The sequence below is a fragment of the Parasteatoda tepidariorum genome, chromosome 5 (genome assembly GCF_982258835.1).
Source record: "Parasteatoda tepidariorum strain Cologne lab strain chromosome 5, Ptep-v5.0, whole genome shotgun sequence".
Classification (NCBI taxonomy): Eukaryota; Metazoa; Arthropoda; class Arachnida; order Araneae; family Theridiidae; genus Parasteatoda; species Parasteatoda tepidariorum.
The window spans coordinates 45,938,514-45,958,731 of NC_141759.1; the positions used below are offsets into that span (position 1 = coordinate 45,938,514).

The following is a 20,218-nucleotide window of genomic DNA, read 5'->3' on the forward strand; positions in this document are numbered from 1 at the left end:
TAATTTTTTACCGTAAATTCCATTTTTAATGGAATATGCTACGGAGCAAAAAATCTGATATACCGTAATTTATAAAGTAATAATTACCGCAATACCAATGAATCTCATCTAAATATATAAATATCACTATAAAAATTACGATATAATATTTTACGGTAAAAATGGATTTTACGGATGATGCACCCAAAGTGCCGGTACTTTATTCCATCATTTATCTGGAATTTTTTGCATTGATGATGTAACGTGATATTGTAATGATACATGATGTATTGTGGTTAAAATAAAAATAAAAATTAATGGCATGATTTTTTTTAAATAATCTCGTTTATTCTAGAGCAAGTAGCCGATAGGTTAATTTAAGAACAATAGCGAAAATGTCCTTTTTTAAAAAATAATTACGAGGAAAAATTTTTTCGAAGTCCTCTTCTTCCTTTCAAATACAGAATACTTCCTTTTAATACGCATAAGAACTTTTCGTCTTTATATTTAAAAAGTTGGTAGTGTTTATTAATCCTGGCCATTATCTGCCCATTCTAAAAGTTTCGAAATAGCTCATTAATATTTAAATCAGCAAATGTAAGCAGTAAAGAAAAAAAATCAAAGCATTCAATACACTTGGGAATGGGGTGTTTTTTTCTGAACTTGGAGCCATAGATAAAGATGTTTTTTAGAATCGACTTTTAAAGGTCAAATTCTATCGAAAAATCACCCACCCCCTTTGCTATCTAATTCTTATCGTATTATGAGAATGTTGGTACCCGTTATATATCTATATAAATAGTGTTTACTGAATTATTTCTGTTACAGTTGCTGCCACTCTTGCATTTCCTTTAGCTCTATTTAAAGTAAGTAGTTATTTCCTTTTCTTCACTATTCCTAAACTTTTGTGTGAACCATTTCCTAAAATTATGTTTTTAACATAATTCATTAAAGAATAATCAATTATTAGTAATCAAGAAAGATTCTGAAAAAAAAAATTATTCAAATTAATATTTATATACTTGTACAGATAATAAATTTAATTATCGTTCAACATTGGTTCAACGTAATTGACATTTTAAAATACTTTTCTTGTCAATAAAAGTTTTTGACATATCATAAAAGCAATTGTTTTCACATCAGTTGATAGAGTTTGGTAGATTTATTTATTCATCATAATATTTGCATTAGCGAGTGTTAAATTAAGGCTTATAAGCCTTTTTTTTAGTAAAATGGCATATGACATAGTTATGAGAAAGACATCACGAAGATACCGCCAGCGTTACGGAGGGATTCGAACCCAGAACGTCTACGGTTCCGAGCATTTGGCGTGCTAAAACGATTGTCTTGGGAAGCCCCATTAGTTAGATTTTACACCAATAATTATCAAAAAAACCTTTTTTAGACATGTCAGAAGAAAAAATAGTTTTATTAGTTATATTTAAAAATATTTTTATGTAACATGTTTGATATTTTTTCTTACTTTTTTCATATATTACATATTTTACATTACATTGGAAATATAATATGCGATTTAAAATATGGCATACAAAATTTTTTGTGAAAACATTTTAGTTTGTTCAATATTTAAAAAATAAAAATGCTTCAATTTACAATCAAAAAGTGTTCAATGTACGTTTTAAAAGCAAATAATTTTTATATAAAGATCAATGTAATGTTACATATATGTAGCTAATTTACATACGAAAACAAAATGTTACTCATTTATAAAGTGAAACCTCAAGCAAGGAAGCGTGTATCATTCTTATCGTAATTTTAATTGAATTTTTGAAAGACTCTAAATTATTTGTTTCTATTCTGTTTTACAAAGAAATAATGTCTCACTCATTATTACTTCAAATATAAAATTGTTTAGTTAATAGGTATTCGGTATTATAACTGTTAGTCTTAACAGAGACGGATTAAAAGGGAGTATTAGGGATGCATCTGTAGGCTTTCAAGTGTTTAAATTTACTAACCTTTCTGAGTAAAATTGAATTTTGTAATTTTCTTAAAAAAATTATTGGAAATTTTGCAGCGTAACGTTTTACAAAATTACTTTAGAATTGCTAAAAATGCATTGTATATTTTTGAGAGCAAAATTCAAAATATAATTTTTTATTTAATTTCGTTATGTTTTCATCTTCTAAAAACAAGTTATTGTTGACAAGTTCAGACCTGTTGTGCCAAGTTTCAAGGTTGCATCCTTAAACTATTCCCTAATTTTATCTATTACTCTTACGCTTTTTTATTTATCTATCATTAATATTGCTACTGGCCATTGGTGTTTGGCTTTTCGAAATGTTTTGTGTTACTCATCTATGATACAATTAAAATTTCTTGGTGGTTTTGGGTGACCGAAAATCTAACAAATTTTGTTAAAATATAAAATTTAATTCTTTTTCCTTTCGATTTTTAAAATGTGTACGTTTGATAGCTCTTGTTACTACTTAAGGTGTATAATTTTCCCCAGTAGATTTGTTCAAGTAGAACTTTAATGTTAAATGTAATTAAACTTATAAAAAAATATTAAATTCTTAAAGTGTTACCGTCTCAAATTTTGGCAAATAGTTACTGAATTTCGGTAAAAACAATTTTCGGTTAACAATTGAATTTTATAAATAGCTTTAATATTTCTGAATAAAGAATTAATTTTGACTAATTTAACGTGGGTTGAGCCCCCCAAATGCACACCAACCTAAGTTCCCATCCAACCTTGCACCGTAAAACAAATATTTAAATTTAAGTTGACGTACGAAGTTTATATCAGTTTTGATTGATTAATTATTGCTTACTATCACTTAATTTAAAAAAACATAGTTTAAATGAGCTAATTTAATTCATATTTTAATATACCACATGGAAATATTTTATATCACATTCCAGCGTCAGCCAGCATTTTATTACAGGGTTAACGCGGGCCTCAAGAATTTTTTGAAGTGGTAAGAATTAAATAAATGTCGATAATTTAATTTCTGTATATCGACCACTAAAAATTTTTTTCCAAAGAAAATGTGCATGCATGAAAATTCCAGCTTCTAAACCACTTAACGACGAAGTGGTATTTTAATATAGAAATTATCTTTTAGCATTAACCTAAATTAATTACGACTACTAAAAATTTTTTAAGGTCAGCACAAACCTTGTCATGTTAACGGTATTTTTTTTTAAATTGTTGAAATTTAATTTTTATGGCTGGTTGTAAATTCTGAGATAGTTTCTATATTTACACTTGTCTGCTTTTATTTATTTCTGGGAAGATTTAATTTTTATGTTTAATATGTTGGTAATCACATTTTATTCTCCATTAAAAAAAGAAACGGTTTAAAATCATTTTGACAATCATTACATTTGAACAGTTTAAACATACTTATGATAGCCTTGCTAGCTCTGTGATAGTATTTATAATCGTTGGCTGAATTTTTACGAAACACTAACATACAATCAGGGCTGAAAGTCTACATATATCACGACTGAAAGTAGCAAAAACTGGTAAGAAAGACATTTCACTCTAGCATCTTTTTTTTTTTTTTTTTTAGAAAATCTAAATTTCTGTAACTATTAAGGTTTTATTTTTACTATTATAGTATATATATAAATTTACCTTTTCCTATATATTTACAAGAAAGCCCACAAATATATAAATTGTGATCCACTGTTTGGTAATACCACTCGTGCCAGATTAGATGTGCTTTGATTGGAACCACCACGAATATAACCAACTTATTAAAAAAGCGTAATTATTTTTTTTTTTAAAAAAATGTGGTAAAAAAAATTGAATTCTTAAAAATAAATTCAAAACATTTGAATGAAGAACAGAACTAAAGAAATCCAAAATAATACTCGTAGGATTAATTGATACAATTTTTATTTACTTTTCTATAACAATTTCGTTATTTTTTTTTTTGCACTGATGTATTATCACACATCAGTAACATATTTTTTCAACAAAGTAAGCTGAAATAAAGTTACTTTAAATAAAATGTATGAGGTAAAAAATATTAAATTCCCCAATAAAATAGTAACATTAATATGAGTTGTAGTTTTCTATCATAAATTCATTAAAAAAAGGAAAAGTTGATACTACCGCTATAGAGGGACTGTAATATTTAGACGAGAGTTAAACATTTCATACCACATGCTAGCTTCAGCATGCATTTATTTAAATTACATGTAAAGGATTTTTCATATAATAATAAAAATAAATTAGTACAATTTAAATTTAATAAAAAAGCGGTAGACAACTGACTTAAAATTCCTAGATATTTTTTATTTTGATTCATCAGATTGTCTCAAAATCAATTAAAACTAGTGTAATATTATTTTAATACTCCCTATTAAATTGTCGAAAATAATTTTCCGGCAATAATACAATCAAGTGATTTAAATTAAAAAATAAATCTTTGAATGTTTTAATAAACTGAAAGTTTAGCTAAGTTCTGGCTAGAAGAATAATATTAAAATAAGTGAATATTTCATATTTTCCAAATAATGAGACCAAATAATGCTGTATTAAAATAAACGTTAAGTTATTTCATACCTGTTAACTTTTACGCATTTGACGTAAAATTTTATTTCTATACTAGGAGGCTTCGCCCCCTGCTCGCTGGCGCTCACCAACCCCTGGAACTGCTTTCACAGTTCATTTCGGATTGCTTCGCAATCCAATGCTCGCTTTGCTCGCTCATTGGATACGTTCTTAACGTCTAGTTTTCGTATACTTTTTTGAATACTGAAGTTCCGAAAACTTTTCACTGTAGAAAACTCTAAACCTGTACATTTCAATATTAATTTGAAATTGCAAACAGTTCACATATTTTTCTTAATCACACTATTCTAAATTTCAGTTGTTGAGAAAAGTAACTGTTGTAAGTTTTCTTTTAAAGTCTTTTCCACCAGAGGGCTAAAGCCATGTGTTGTAAAACAATATGAAATAGTAGTCTGCCACTGAACGCCTGATGTAAAGCCTTTGATGAAGATAATTTTGTATTTTTAATTCTCTGAAGGGCGCCACCTTAATAATATGGAATTTGTAAAATAAATATGTATATATTTTTGATTGTTAATGAAGCCCATCATTCAGAAGCGGAACAACTATAAGTTTTTTATTTTATCACAAAAAAATAAAATGTATAAAAAACAAAGAAAAGAGTAAGAAAATGAGTATAGTCCTAGAAAAAGTTAAAATTATTATATAGTATTTGTCAGTTAAAATAAAACTTTTTGTTTAAGTCATTGCTAACAATTCAAATTTCTCCGAGGCAATTCTAAAGTATAAATTAAGGTAGTATTGTTAAGTTGAAACACAATATTTTTAGTTTTGATGTCAACAATGCAATTCAATTTTTCACAAAAACGATTGTTTCCATTGTTAAGTTCAATGTCAACAATTCAAATTTTTCTGAGGCAACTCTTAACCTCTAAATATTATTTTTTTATGTACACATTTCTAAATGTCAGTATTCAACTACAAAACAACTTAAAGTCCTCAAATTTAGCATGAAGCTGTAAAATGTAATGAAAGAGGGTCATAGCAATAATGAAAGTAGAAGTAAAGTTGGAACTATAAAATTATAACAATATTTCTAATCAATGAGCCAAGTTCTTCAAGAAGCAGTTGTAGAAGTAGGTTGTTTATTTAAAACTTTTTATGGAATTTCTTTAAGAACACAATTGTTAATTTGGACATTTGGCGATACAACACTTTTAGAATTGAAGGATTTGTTACGTCAAGCGCTCAGGTATCATAATTTTGATCTAGTTGCGCTTCTATGTCATTTTGATTTATGTTGCTAAGTTAACTTTCAAAAAATCTTAGGCTGGCAACAGCATTTTTATTTTTAAAGTTGTTTATTTTATTTCTTTTAGAATTCGTTATTTTTTTAGCGAAATGTTTTTTAACCTAACAGAATTCTTTGCCGACTGATATATGAAGAAAATAAAGTAAATATTTAAGTGTTGTGAAAAGAATCTTATTTAGCTGCACAAAGTACTTCAGCCAAAATTTGGGAAACACGTAAGAGAATTATATATATTATATCAGAAACACATCATTAAAAGGCAGAATGCTTTGGTGTTTTCAAAACAAAGCAAACGTTGCCACCGGCGGAAAAGAAATACAGCCAAAATTTGGGAGCCACGTAAGAGAATTATATATAATAGATTTAAGGTGGTAGTGAAATGTATGCTTTCTATATATTCCTTGCATTTATAAACTTAATTTATAATCTTTCTTGACCACCACTATTCTTAAAAAATTTAAGCATATATATTAATATGCTATGATACCCCGCTTAATCATTTTCACAATACAGCTTATGTTTCGGCTTAAAATTGTTTTAAATTCCATTTTACTGCCACTGGGGAAAAGCATCCTCGAAAGAATTAAAAGTTGGCAGGTACGTCATTGCTTACATTTTTTTCATTTTTCCTCCTCACATATACAATCTGCGCTATGTTTATTGTAATCAATGACAGATAGCTTTAAACTGTTTCGAACGCACAATATTTAAAAAATATATATAATTCATTATTTTCTAAAAATGTTATTTATTTCTGTAAGATCTTTGAGAATATTTATAATTAAAACGAAAAAAAAAATCTACTATAATATTTTTTTAAAAAAAAAAGAAGTAAAAGACTGTCAATAATTTTCTAACATTCAGAAACTTTCTTTTAAACGTTCGAATCAAGAACAAAACTAAAGAAATACTAAATGAAACTTGTAGGATTATTTGATGCATTGTTAATTAATTTTCTTATAAAATTAGAACAAACTTTCTTTCTTTTCGTATAGATGTTATTATGAGACATCTGTAATATCATACCTGCCAACTCTTCCGGAAGATTTTATTTTCATATTTAAAGTGGTAGCAATACTCAGGTTATTCCAATTAATTTTTTGAATTATAATGATAATTATAAATGAGTTTGACCACCACTACATATAAATAATTACAATAAATAAATGAAAGCATAATAAACCCTGCGCAAGCGAATTTCAACGGGATCAAAATATAAATCTATTTTTGAGTCAGATTGTTTTTCGTTTATTGTTTTACAACCACTCTGAAAATCCATTCTCGGAAAGAGTGAAAGTTGGCAGGTATGATATATATATATATATATATATATATATATATATATATATATATATATATATATATATATATATAATATAATTTTTCTACGCTTTAACCGAGTGAACATCTTTGTTGGCGAGTGTATTGTCTCTGATAATCTTAAAATAAGATGGAAGTGTTTAAATTGTATATGACACACAATTTTAAAAAATGTTGTTAGAGCTAATCATTGTAAGCTATACAATTAATAAACAAATTAACAAAGGATAACTAAATAAACAAATATATAAGAAACAAATTAACAAAGGATAACTAACAAAAATTAAGCTAACAATTAATAAGTGGCAGAAAAACTAGTAAACAAGAAATCACAAACAGTTTATACTTATAGAAAACGAGCTAACAATTAATAACTAGCAAAAAAATAAATAACTGTTACTAACTAATAAAAAATTGGTCGAAAGAAATAATTAATCCCTTAATAAATGTGCTTTTGTAGTACATATTATTTTATTTCACGTTCAAAATTATTATCATAAACTATTTAACACAGTGTAAAATAGGTAATTAAACAACTTTTAATCTAATTTCTTTCATTGTGTGCCGTCAAATTTCAAAATCGTTAAAAGTGTGCCGCAATAAAAAAAAAAGATTGAGGATCACTGCCTTAGACATTGAAAGACTTTATTCAAAGTCTATGAAACTTTCCCAGAGCAATTTTTTGACTAAGCTGGTACCGTTACCGTAAATTGCATCTGTAAATACCATTGGGTGAACCTTTCGAGAGGCTAACCGTGTAAGTCTTCGGGTTTCCCTGCATCATTGAAAGCAAATACCAGTTCATAAATCACGAAATCGAATTTTTCCCAATATGTGATGCATTAGTATCCAGTTCTTTAAAAGGTTACAAAATAATGACAAATTAAAAATGCAAACTTAACTGCATTTTTTGATGGGGGATGAAACAAAGTAAATGTAATTAAAACTTTATATAAAGTGTTTTTTTCTAACTTAAGTCTTTTTTTTCTTCAGCTTCAGAACAATTATGGGCTTTAAGAAAGCAGTAGTTTTTCTTTTCGCTTGCGTCAGCGTCATCAAAGCATATTCATGTCCTAATGATGGCCGAACATTTTATCATGCAGATGTCAGCACAGGATGTCGGGTAATTATCTTTATTTCTTCCCTTGTCTTAAGTTCAAAATGAAGATAAAACAAAGAAAAATTATAAACATATAAAAAAAGGAGGGGGAAAATAATAAGTAACAAAATAACAAACTACAGTTTAAAAGAAAAAAAAAGGATTAAATTTTATTTAAAAAAAACGGAAAAATAAGATATAATCTTTTCATCAGCCCACACGATTATATTCGCAAAAAAGAGTGCTTTCTGATATTGTATCAATATAGCCAAAGCAAAATATATTAATACAATAGTGTGAGGAGCACTCAAAAAAATTTTACAAAAATGTCAACACAATAAGTAAAAATACACAATAAGTAAACACAATAAGTAAAAATAACATGTGAAAACAGAAAATAAAATAAAAGAAAAAGAAAAAACAGTATAAAACATAGACTATATAGCGAGTAGCGAAATCAGATGTACTTACAAGGACGGGAAATTTTTCAAGAATGATTTAAAAATGTTTTCGCAACAAGATTGCCAAATTACAAAATATGAAAACAAAAGCGCAAATTCAGTGTAACTAGCGGGTTTTAAAGTGCCGTTCTTACTGCACTGCTGAAGTGATTTGTTATTCTGTGCATTGATTTGTTAGTTACCAAAGATGGGCCCGAAATGGATGTGCGCAAGGTAATATTATACTGAATAATTTTAAAAAGTTGACCATAAATAGTTTTAGAAAATAGATGTTTATTTAAGAAAAAATATAAAATAGTAAAGAGACACATAAATTGTCTTTTTTGTAAATAATTTTAGCCACGGATTTGCCCGATATGGATTTGAAAATGGAAAAATTTTATAAATTATCAAAGAAAAAAAAATTAATAGATAATTTTAACAGGATTTGCACATGGAAAAATTGTATAAATTAATAAAGAAAATTTTAGTAAATAATTTTACCCACGGATTTGCCCGAAATGGATTTGCGCTTGGAAAAATTATATAGATTAACGAAGGAAATTATTTAGAGAAGGAATTTTTTAGTAAATAATTTTAACCGCGGATTTGCACATGGAAAAATTATACAAACTAACAAAGAAATTATTAAGTAAATAAGTTTGGCAATGGATTTACCCGAAATGGATTTGTACATTGGAAAATTATATAAATTAACAAAGAAAATGTTTAGTAAATATATCCACAAAAATGTACGATTAGTTCAATGATTTTATAACAAATTTTATTACTTTAGTTGGGTATCCATTGTTTTTTTTATCAAATTTTGAAAGTGTTTATCGATTTGTTTTTTGGATAAATAAATATTACTACATATTCTTTTAATTCTGTTCATTTCATTAAAAGTGGTATTTAAATAGATGCTCCTAGAAACATTAGAATTCCAAGTAATTAATTTATTAATATTAAAATTAAAATCATTTCTTTTATCGTATAAATCAACAAAGGAGATATTTTCAACTTTTATAATACCCAAATCCAAATAATTTAAATTAATATTATCATCATGATTACGAAGTAAGATTAATTTCTCTGGGTTAATATCATTTAATGAAATAATAAAATCTTGGAAATTAAAGATAATTAAGTCATCAATATATCTAAAAACAAATTTAATACTAAGAGTATAATTAATACTAAGAGTATAATTATGTGGTTGTTGTTTTAATAACTTCACTGCCAGTTGAGTACAGAAGATTAAGTTGTATCGACTCGTTTTTAGCAATCATTTTACTTCTTAAAATTGGCTCTAAGTTTATTATATTTAAGTTTATACAGTGTAATTTGAAATTCCGATCCTATTGCATACGGTGAAAATTTCATGTTTATAAAGGAGATGGGCTAGTGAGGACAATATTTAGTCATTTCCCAAAAACAATTTACTAATCATTATATTGATTATACCCAGTACTTTTTAAAATTAAAATGTAAGCTTTTTTTTTATTTTGAATGAAAAACAGGCTAATTATACTTTTAAAAACACTTTGTCCACAGACAGGGTTGCTACGGGCAACTAAAAATGCAAAAAGTGGTGATTATTAATATCCTATCTTTTCTTTAAAAAATATTAAATCAGCAACTTTTTCTAGCATCATTTTCTTTTTTTTTTTTTTTTTTTTTTTGCAATTTAGAAAATGCGGGCTATATTTTTTTATTTAAATATGAATAGTTAGAAATATGAGTCATAGTGGTAGTTAAGATTGAAAAATTTAAAAAAAAAAATAAATGAACAAAAATAAATTGAGTTTCTACGACTTTTTGTAGTTTCAGTCGCCCGTGGCATCCCTGAGCACAAGAAATGTGCTAATGGGGACAAGCCGTAAAAGTTAATTATTTACCCGTTGCACTGGAGGTCCTTTCTATGGTTTAAAAAAACAAGTGCAACTGCTAAAAGTTTACATTGTTTAACATTGCTAAAAGTTTACATTGTTGCAACTGCTAAAAGTTTACATTGTCTTGAGACTGAAGCAGGGTGAAACCATCACCTCCTACATCAAGAAGCCTCCACACGGTCTTTTATAAGTAGTCCGCGCAGACTGTTTAAAAAGTGAACCAGTTGTGCGCATGAACCCAAAACCTTTTACAAAAGTAATTGAAAGAAATTAATCATATATATTTGAGAATTGAATCTGTAGTGGTTGACAAGTGAATAAGGCAAACCATTAATATTCATAAATAAAACAAATTTTTAGTCATATATTTGCTACCACTTTCTTATTTTAACTATATTCTGTATTAAATGATTCGTTCAGTAAGTGGATGTCCTTCTCAATCGGACTACCTGTAAAAAAACTGTGTGGAGGCGTTGGTGAAACAGGACTTCATCGTTTTTTTAAATAACAAACTGATGATACACGGATATTGACAAAAGTATTTTTCTCTTAAATATTTTCATAAACTTTTCTAAAGGTAAATCTTTATATCCATAAATTTTAAAACTTGATTTTTCAAGAACTATCCTACAGATTTTGCACAATTTTTTTTCTTTTGCTGTGTAAAATTATACGCTTTACAATGATATAAAGAATTGTGTGCCTTACAATTCAAAATTTCTTCGATTGTTATTAAATAAAATCATAAAATTAGTAAAATTATTTTTTGCATTGAGTTATCTTTAGACAAACGAGTTTTATAATTGTAAGTAAAAATTTTCCAATTGGCTGCAAAAGTTCTCGAGATATGGCGAAATACGAAAAAGTTAAACTTAACATTAATTGTGTAAGCTTTTACAGCGATCTTATTCTTTTATTTCCACTGACATACACAGACGATAAACAAAAAACATTAATAACAAGAAAAAAGTCGTTTGGTTGCCTAGCAACTAGCCAGAGTTGCAGTAATTATATTTACAAGAGTTGGCAGACGATTTAAAAAAATTATTTAAACTAACTGTCCATTGATGTCAGAACAAACAGAAATTGAGGTTCCAAACTTTGGATCGCTCTCCTGATCAAACTACGGGAATTATATTTCCCAGATTGCGGCTACCCCCTATATTCTGGGGATCAAAAATCCAAATCCGTGAAAATACCTGTAAGAGATGGTTTGATGAGAGACTTACATTAACGAGAATGATTTAAAAATTCTGCCCATTCGAATAATAATATTAATATTGCATAACATTCGAAAATGTATGGTTTTATATTATCATTAATATCAAGCTTAAGGTTTTCAATGCATAGATATAATATTTTCTTGCCTTTGTGTTCTTTCAAAATTATCGAAATTTTTCCTGAATCTTTTGTGAATTTCCGTCTTTCTCGCTTGACAAACATGAAACTCCTAGTTTCTGGCAGTACTACAATTTACTCCTTTCGAAAAAATTTAACTACCATTATTTAATCGAAATATCTTAGACAACACTAGAAAATGCTAAAAAAAAAATAAAATTGCTACCAGCTCTATATTTATTATAAAATTAGTAAGTTTATAAGAGATTAATCTCTTTCAAAAAAATCTATGAGAATTTTCATAAGTCCCTACAGTACTTTTAGAGTGTGGAGGATATATTTTATGAAAGATAACCAGTTTTTAAGTTGCTCTGTGGAGTACAATAAGTTCGTTAAATATTAACCGGTTAACGCCCAGCGTCATATATATGTAGGACAGTTCCTTTTTTCAAAGACATTCATTGTGATGAGAAACTTTTTTCAGCATTTTCATTTATCTGGGTGAATTAAAAGATTCTCAGATACCACAATGATTTAGTTATTTCTGATTAGATCTAGAATTATAAGGAACAAGTACTTTTTGATCTATCAAAGACTTTTTCGATACCATAACAGTGGAAAAACCAATTAATTTCGATAATATATTAAACCACTTTTTCCATAAAACCACTTTTTGTATCATTTCCATATATAAATTCGGGACAAAACGGGTTAAGTAGTTAGAGAAAATGGCGCCAGGTTTAGTTAAATAAGTATTAGATTCACATGTGATAGTTCTAAATTTTACAGGAATTTTATGAAATTTAGGACTGATAATTAAGTATGAAAATTGTATATTGCTAATTTTAATTTTTAATCTCTTGTAAAAAGCTAAAAACTTTTTGATGACAATATTATTATTAAAATTACTAAGTTTAATATTTTTACTATTTTTTAATTCCGTATTTAAAAGTTCAGCATAGAATTTTTTACAGAATATAGCATAATTATTGTTAGCTTTGTCTATGGGAGTAATTAAAATTTTTTTTTTGAAGTTGCTTAATTGATTGAACAATATTAGAAAAACAATTCCTTTTAACAACTAAAACAAACATATCCGCATGTTTAATCAATTAAAACCAAGATTTCTTAAAAATAAAGGCAGAGTAAATTGTAAAACTTTACGATTCTTGAGTTGCAAAAAAAAAAAATATTTTGTCCATGTATAGCATCGCTCCCTTTAAAAGCAAGCAAGAACAAATTTGTTTCACTACCACTATCAGCAGTGTATAATAAATATACACTAGGCAGTATAGGCAAAAATAAATATACACTAGGCAGTATAGGGTTTTTGCTCACTTTTATTCGCAAAAACCAAAAAATTAAAACTCATAGAAATTAGTGAAAAGTAAAAATTTTTATGTTAACTATAACAATAAGAATCTTTTTTAACATCTGTTCTTTTTCTGCTTCCAAAAAATACATCATCAAATAATATATTTAACAATCCCAACCAGAATTTAGAATTGAATTTTTTTTTAGAAAATTGAAATCTCAATTTTTCAAACAAGTTTTGTTGACGCGTAAGACTCACACACTTTTTAAAAGGTGTTTAAGGTCTGATACACCAATAAAAAAACTTTTAAATAACAGTTTTTTACATTTCAAATAACTATGAAAAATACTTCTACAATTATAGATTATCGATTATTATTTATGTTGTTTATCACTCTCTTTCTCTATCTGTCTCTCTTTTAACTCTAGAATCATTTAGGTTAAAAACACTGAATGCAAGGGGCATAATTAGCCCCCAATTAAAAAATTCGCTTCAAAATTTCAATTCGTGTGGTCAGAAAGAACTTTTCAGGAACGAATTTTTTTCCCTTGGTTTAACTATAAGCATTCTTATAAGTTAAAGTTTAGACGGTCTCGATTCTTCAGATGCTTAAACGTTAATATCTGTAATTTTTGTTAACTCACAGCCTTATTTAATGAAAGAAAGAATTTAATGAACGTTTTTTAATATTAATTATTTTTTTATTTTGTTACGTCAGTTGAGATCGAGGATCTAAATGAGGTGTGAGAGGGCTATGTCACTGAATTAGTATTCCTAAAGTTACTTGAAACTGCGTTCCTATTTTGCTTACAGTTACGCTTTTGAAACGTGTTTTTGCAAAACTAAATAATCTAAAATAAACGGTAATTAAAATAAAAAAAAGTTTACGAGAAAGAAAATAAATATAGAAAACGTTCTGAGAAATCGTAAAAAAAAACCCAAATCATTTTTGAAGCCAATGCTGTTTTTATATGTACCAAATATACTAGAGTATGTATTTAATATGAGCACTTTGATAAGATAATGTAGTATTTTTAGACCTCAGTAAGGAATAAGTAGAAAAATGTGTTTGATTTTGATTATAATTGAGTAAGCTGCGAGTAATACCATCAAACCAAAAAATAGTGAAGAAAATAAATCTTTATTTCGATGAGTTAAACTTCCATAAAAAGGGGATTTGCCTCATCAAATAACGCAAATCATCAGAGAGGGGAGCACGTAATCATGAATAAATAAAAATATTAATAAATAAATAAAAATATTAATAAATAAATAAAAATATTAATAAATAAATATAAATATTAATAAATGAATGTAAATACTAATAAATAAATAAATAAAGATAACAAATACTATTTAAATAAATATATCAATAAATAAATAAAAATGATAATATAATTAATAAAACAAAAACAGTTTCTTTTAAACTACTCTCTCTTTATATAAACTATCTTTCTTTTATCAGTAAATATTTTACATAACAAAACTGCGGAACGAACATAACAAACGAGCATAACAAACTGAAAGATCATGCTTGAAGCTTTTAAAAATGATGCTAGTTTTACCCATCCACGCAAAATTTTGGGTCGACCATGCGTTTAAAGTTAATATTTTTTTACTCTTTTTCAATTTTAGTACTAGCAATTTCGAATTCATTTTATAGACTGAGAAGCCAACTTCAGCGAATTCAACAAAATATTTTAAAAAATGGTAGAGCACTTAATGACATAAGCCTTTGAATTATTTAGAAGCAATGGCGAGTAATAATACTATTAACAAGTTGAATGCCACGCTAATTTTACATGGCTTGCCCGTCTGGCCACATGGTAAATAACTACGAACTGAGTTTGCAAATTTGGCAGATATTGCAAGATTTTTAAAAGGTTTAGCATGACTAATCTGAAAAAAGTGGTGAATTCTATAAGCCTACGGACTGTTTTGATATAGTGGTGGATAAAAATCTACTAAATTGAATTTATTAAGCCAATAATCATAATTAATAAACAACCACTTGAAAATATTTATTCGTTGTCCGGAGCAAGTCGGCATCTCAGTGCATATAAATAAAACTATTTTTGTGTGTTCTATACTGCATGAATTTCTTCAAACCACTTTAATAACGATAATAACATTAAAAAAATTAAAAATTTCCTCGAATGATGTGTTTTTAATATTCTTGGCATCGCCGGTCACCGGTGACCCCCCTGGCTCATTAAAAGACTACCACAAGAAAATACTAATTTGATGCCCGGAGCAAGTTGGCATCACTATAAGGAAATGGTTTGTAATATTTTTTGAAAAATGCGTCTTTATTTATAGTGGTTTTCACTAAGGAAATAAGCTTTTAGCTTCCAACGCTCATTTCCGCCAATGCAAATTTCGCATGAGTTAAAAAGACACCATTTCAAAAAGGGTCAAGCATAACTTTCCAAATTTTACCAGCGATTTTTCCATATAAAATCTTTGAAAGTATTTGCTACTAAAAAAGTTGTTTTCTACTGAATTAGTATAGAAGTGCAAGTGTATCCATGATTTTATTCAACCCCTCTAGTTGTAACTGCACAAACCGTAACTGTGATAAGATCTGAAACTTTTAAATACCTAAAAATTAATTTGCTTATCTTTAAATTACTTTACAGAATGTAAATTTTAATGACTTATTTTTTTTTAATTTATAAATGTCACAATAAAAAGTGCCTGAGAAATATGTATTGTAACAGCCTAATTTGTAACAGCCTAAACACTGTATTGTAACAGCCTAAACACTGCTAAAGTAATGCTACCTTGATTATATAATAAGGCGAGTATTTTATTTTGAGAAGGTTGCATTTACGGTGCATTTCTCTCTTCTGGAACAATGTTTTTAAACCTAATTTCAAAAATACTCAAAATATCCCTTACACGAAAAATTATTTTGTTAATTTTAATTTTCTGTGGAAAAAATACAAAACATAATTTAGGAAACTTTACATATTATAAATACATCTTAGATTCATGACTTGATTGTTATCTACGGAAGAAGTTAAACCAATGCCAAAACAAGATCCTTAGAAAAATAACCTGTGCAAGATGGTTCATCCGGAATACCAATATACATGCAGATCTCAAAATACCAACTCTATCACAGCATATATACAAGCTAAACGCAGATTTTTTCGATAAAGCCATAGAATGTAAAACAGCAAATTTTAATGAAATCTTTAAATTTGAAAATTATATCAAAGATAAAAACTGCAGACCAATAGCTGCACATTTCACCTACGACGCCTCATATCATAACTATCAAAACAAATAATTTCATCAACCTTTCTGAAAATAACGTTTACTCATGCCGATACAATTCTGAACAACTCCAAAATCAAACAAACACAGTTTAGAACAAGCTGCTCAATTTATTTTTGATTCCTTTTTAGTTATTCAAGCAAAGAGCTTGAAACATTCATAAAAGCAACTCCATTGCCTGCTTACCTCATCGCTCAACCAAAACTGTTCTAAAATTTCAGATGAATGGGATAGGGGCTGCTTCGCGGCCCAGGTGCCCAATAAAATCAAAACACCAGGACTAGGACTTGATTGTTAGATGATAGGAATAAATATTGACTTTACTTATTATAAATACATCTTAGATTCATGACTTGATCGTTAGATGATAGGAATAAATATTAACTTTACTTATTATAAATACATCTTAGATTCATGACTTGATTGTTGGATTACAGGAATAAATATTAACTTTACATATTATAAATACATCTTAGATTCATGACTTGATTGTTAGATGATAGGAATAAATATTAACTTTACATATTATAAATACATCTTAGATTCGTGACTTGATTGTTAGATGATAGGAATAAATATTTAATTTTATAAAAAAAATGTGTTTCATCGTTCTAGGTATATCATCTATGCCGAGGATCCGAAATGTCAACATTAAATTGTCCAGGAGGACAAGCATTCGATCATCACTCAAACGAATGTCGAGATCAAGCGTCAGTACACTGCGTTGAAACAGATCACAGTCATCATCACCGACACAGGCGCTCGGAATCGGACACAGAATCCGACGAAATGGTTCACTCTATCAACATCGAAGAACTTAGAGATGAGCTCAAAGAATTTTGTCAAGAATTAAGAGCCCTTATCAAAGCTGCAGTCAAAGATGTCGCTCCAACTGTTTATTCCCAAATCGAAACACACTATGCACCGACTTTAAAAAAATTCAAGGATGAAGTTATGCCCTTTGTTAATGACAAAGTTAAACCGAAAATGGAAAAAAGTCTTAATTATGCCAAGAAAGTGGCTCATCGCGTTTTTGAAAAGGTTTACAAATCATATGAGCTCACCAATTCTACTCACGTCAATTTAGTTTCATTCTCAGATTTGGCAACTGATCTAGCCAAAGACTTGGAACCAGTTCTGAAGCTCGGAAAGTACTTGTCAGCTAGATTAGTACAAGATAAGAGAGTATAGTAACCACGGATGGAATCACTGACTGGAGAAAGGATCTCATGAATGGTTCGATAAAGTAACGAACATTGACTAAGTTTTAAGGTATAACTGCTGACTAACGTAAAGGCCAAAAAACATGGTCTCTAATGTCGCTATATATATCTCAGTAGGCATAATGATTTATAGTTTCTAAATAAAGCAAAATGGTTTTTAATGTGTTACTCCCATTATTTACCTTTCACTTTTTTTGTCGTATGCCTGTTTAGGCAGTGAGGGTGCGATTGTTTCTGTTCTTCAGTGGCGCCATCTATGGCCAGGAATTCGACTTCTGCCACGCCATTCACATAACCACAACCCGTTTATAGGGCGGGTCACACTCACACACAAAGGAGAAAGGACATAGAACACACAGAGAGAGAAATAAACATCCATGCCTTGCCCGGGATTCAAACCCAGGACCCTTCTGATGCAAGAACAGTTCCCTGCCCCCTACACAGGTCGGTCGACTACCTTTCACTTGAAATATATTAATAATTTTAACCCCCAACTTGCTGCTTTTCACCTACCGCCATGAAAGCTTGAACCATGTTTTTTTTTTACGGACAAAAAATTTATTTACAAATTACAATTAAAAATTACATAATAAAAATTGTTTAAAATGTTTCATTTTACTTACGCAGATTTATTTCCCTAGATATGACTTCCGATTTTATTGGGGTGAAATTTACATCTCATCATTTACCTCAACTTTTATTACAACTCCATGCACATTCTTAGTTTTTTATTATTTCTTTTTCAAAATCTCATTTTAAGTTTTAGTTTCTATAAAAATTGTTTTTAATAGTTTTCTTCAAAAAGAGTGTTGACCCTTTCGTGCCGACTGTCACAAATACGTGCCAGAATAAAACGGTATCAACCTGGGTAAAAAGATAAAACTGGTAATCAAAGTAATTCTTTAACATTTTATTTGTGGGCGGAGTTATAATTGTTTGATTTATTTAATTCACCATTACTTTGTTCAAAATAAAACTATTTACATATACTTTGAATTAACATTGATTATATATATGATTAAACTAACAATAATTAAAGTAAAAGCAAAGTAAGTCTGTCAAATTAGAAACGACTACATTTAAGTTACCGTTTTTTATTTAATTACGTCCTGATCGTGATTTTGTACGAATGCTTTTCTGAATCACCCGTCCCCGAGGGGTTCAATAGTGCAACTTGAAAGTTTAAATAATTATTTTGTAATAATAACTTTAATTGCATATGTTGATTGTTCACAGTTTAACTCAAAATATGTTATAAATGTAAATTTAACTTTTTAAAACTTATAACTTATTAACTCTTTAGTGATTGCGCAACGATAACTTACACTTTTCATAAAATCATTCAAGAAACACTGTATAATTACTTAATATTACATTTAATACACACAATTATAAAATTTTATTATAAGTGAAATTTTCCTAAAATTTGTTTAGTGATTATGTACAACCTCACTGTTTACTTACTGTAAATTCACCACTAGGACTAAGTATAGTGTTTTCTGACTTTGCATGTAAACCTAGTACGTTTCAAGTTAAGACTAAAATTATTTACACTGATTCAAAATGCTTTCGTATTTAAACAAAACAAATTCAAAAACAGTTTACATCGTCGTTTTTGCAACATTTAAGTTTTTAACTGTAGAAGAACTAAAATTTTTGACCAATAATATGAAAGTGTCAAAACCTACGTTCATTACAGAGAAATTAAAAGATATTAAACGTATTTTGAGTTTCGAAAGCCGAATGAGGGAATAATATGTCATTTCTAAAATTCATAAAATCATGTAAATTCATAAAATCAATTAATAAGATAGAAAAATTTTAAGTTCGAAAGAGGTGAATTTCTATTGTCAACTCGGAGGTGACAGAGAAGTGAAAAAATTGCGAAAAAGGAAACATGGTCAAACTTTGTGCATTTCAATTAAGGACTAATTCTTAAAGCAAATTAAAACATTTTCCTTCTTTAAGCAAAACAAATTTTTAAAAAGACAGTGTTTATTGACGTTTCTGAAGTATTTAAGTTTTCAACTGTAGCAGTACTCAAAATTATATCCAATCATAAGAAAGTATCAAAACCTATGTTAAATGCAGCGAAATTAAAATACATTAAAATCAGTCAAACCCCGCTATAGTGAACATGGTTTATAGTGAACTCCCGGATATAGTGAACCAAGTGTTCGGTCCCTTGCCTTGCTATACACGCATAATGTCATTTTTCGCGGATATAGTGAACCAAAAAAGTGAGGAAGTTGGATATAATGAACTTTTTTCTGTCTTTGACTGATTTTTTTCTTAATTTTTTTGATATTTTCAGGGAATATTAACTATCCAAATCTGAAGTTTGTAACATATGGAAAAATAGGCAATTAATAATTTCTGCTCATGAAAAAAATTCAGATAGCAGAATAAGTTGAGAAAAGCAGATCACAAGGATGATGAAGAAGCATTACTGAAGTGGTTCACCATTCGAAGAAGCCGCAATTTTCCTGCATCTTGACAAATGTGGATGAATTTGCTAAATATTTTTAA

General features: G+C 28.2%; 1 protein-coding gene across 3 annotated transcripts; it reads left to right on the forward strand.

Moving 5' to 3' along the window:
• Positions 1-652: 652 nt before the first annotated feature.
• LOC107445106 (uncharacterized) lies at positions 653-17,850 on the forward strand. 3 transcript variants are annotated; one of them, XM_043054951.3, is made up of 3 exons: positions 653-845; positions 8,094-8,223; positions 17,082-17,850. In XM_043054951.3, exons 2-3 carry the CDS (start codon positions 8,107-8,109, stop codon positions 17,655-17,657), a joined length of 693 nt encoding a protein of 230 aa, XP_042910885.2. In that variant the 5' UTR covers positions 653-845; positions 8,094-8,106; the 3' UTR covers positions 17,658-17,850. The 3 variants fall into 3 exon arrangements, with proteins under 3 accessions (XP_042910885.2, XP_087019918.1, XP_087019919.1); XM_087163792.1 differs by lacking the exon at positions 653-845 and adding an exon at positions 3,297-3,471; XM_087163793.1 differs by lacking the exon at positions 653-845 and adding an exon at positions 6,279-6,377.
• Positions 17,851-20,218: the final 2,368 nt, after the last annotated feature.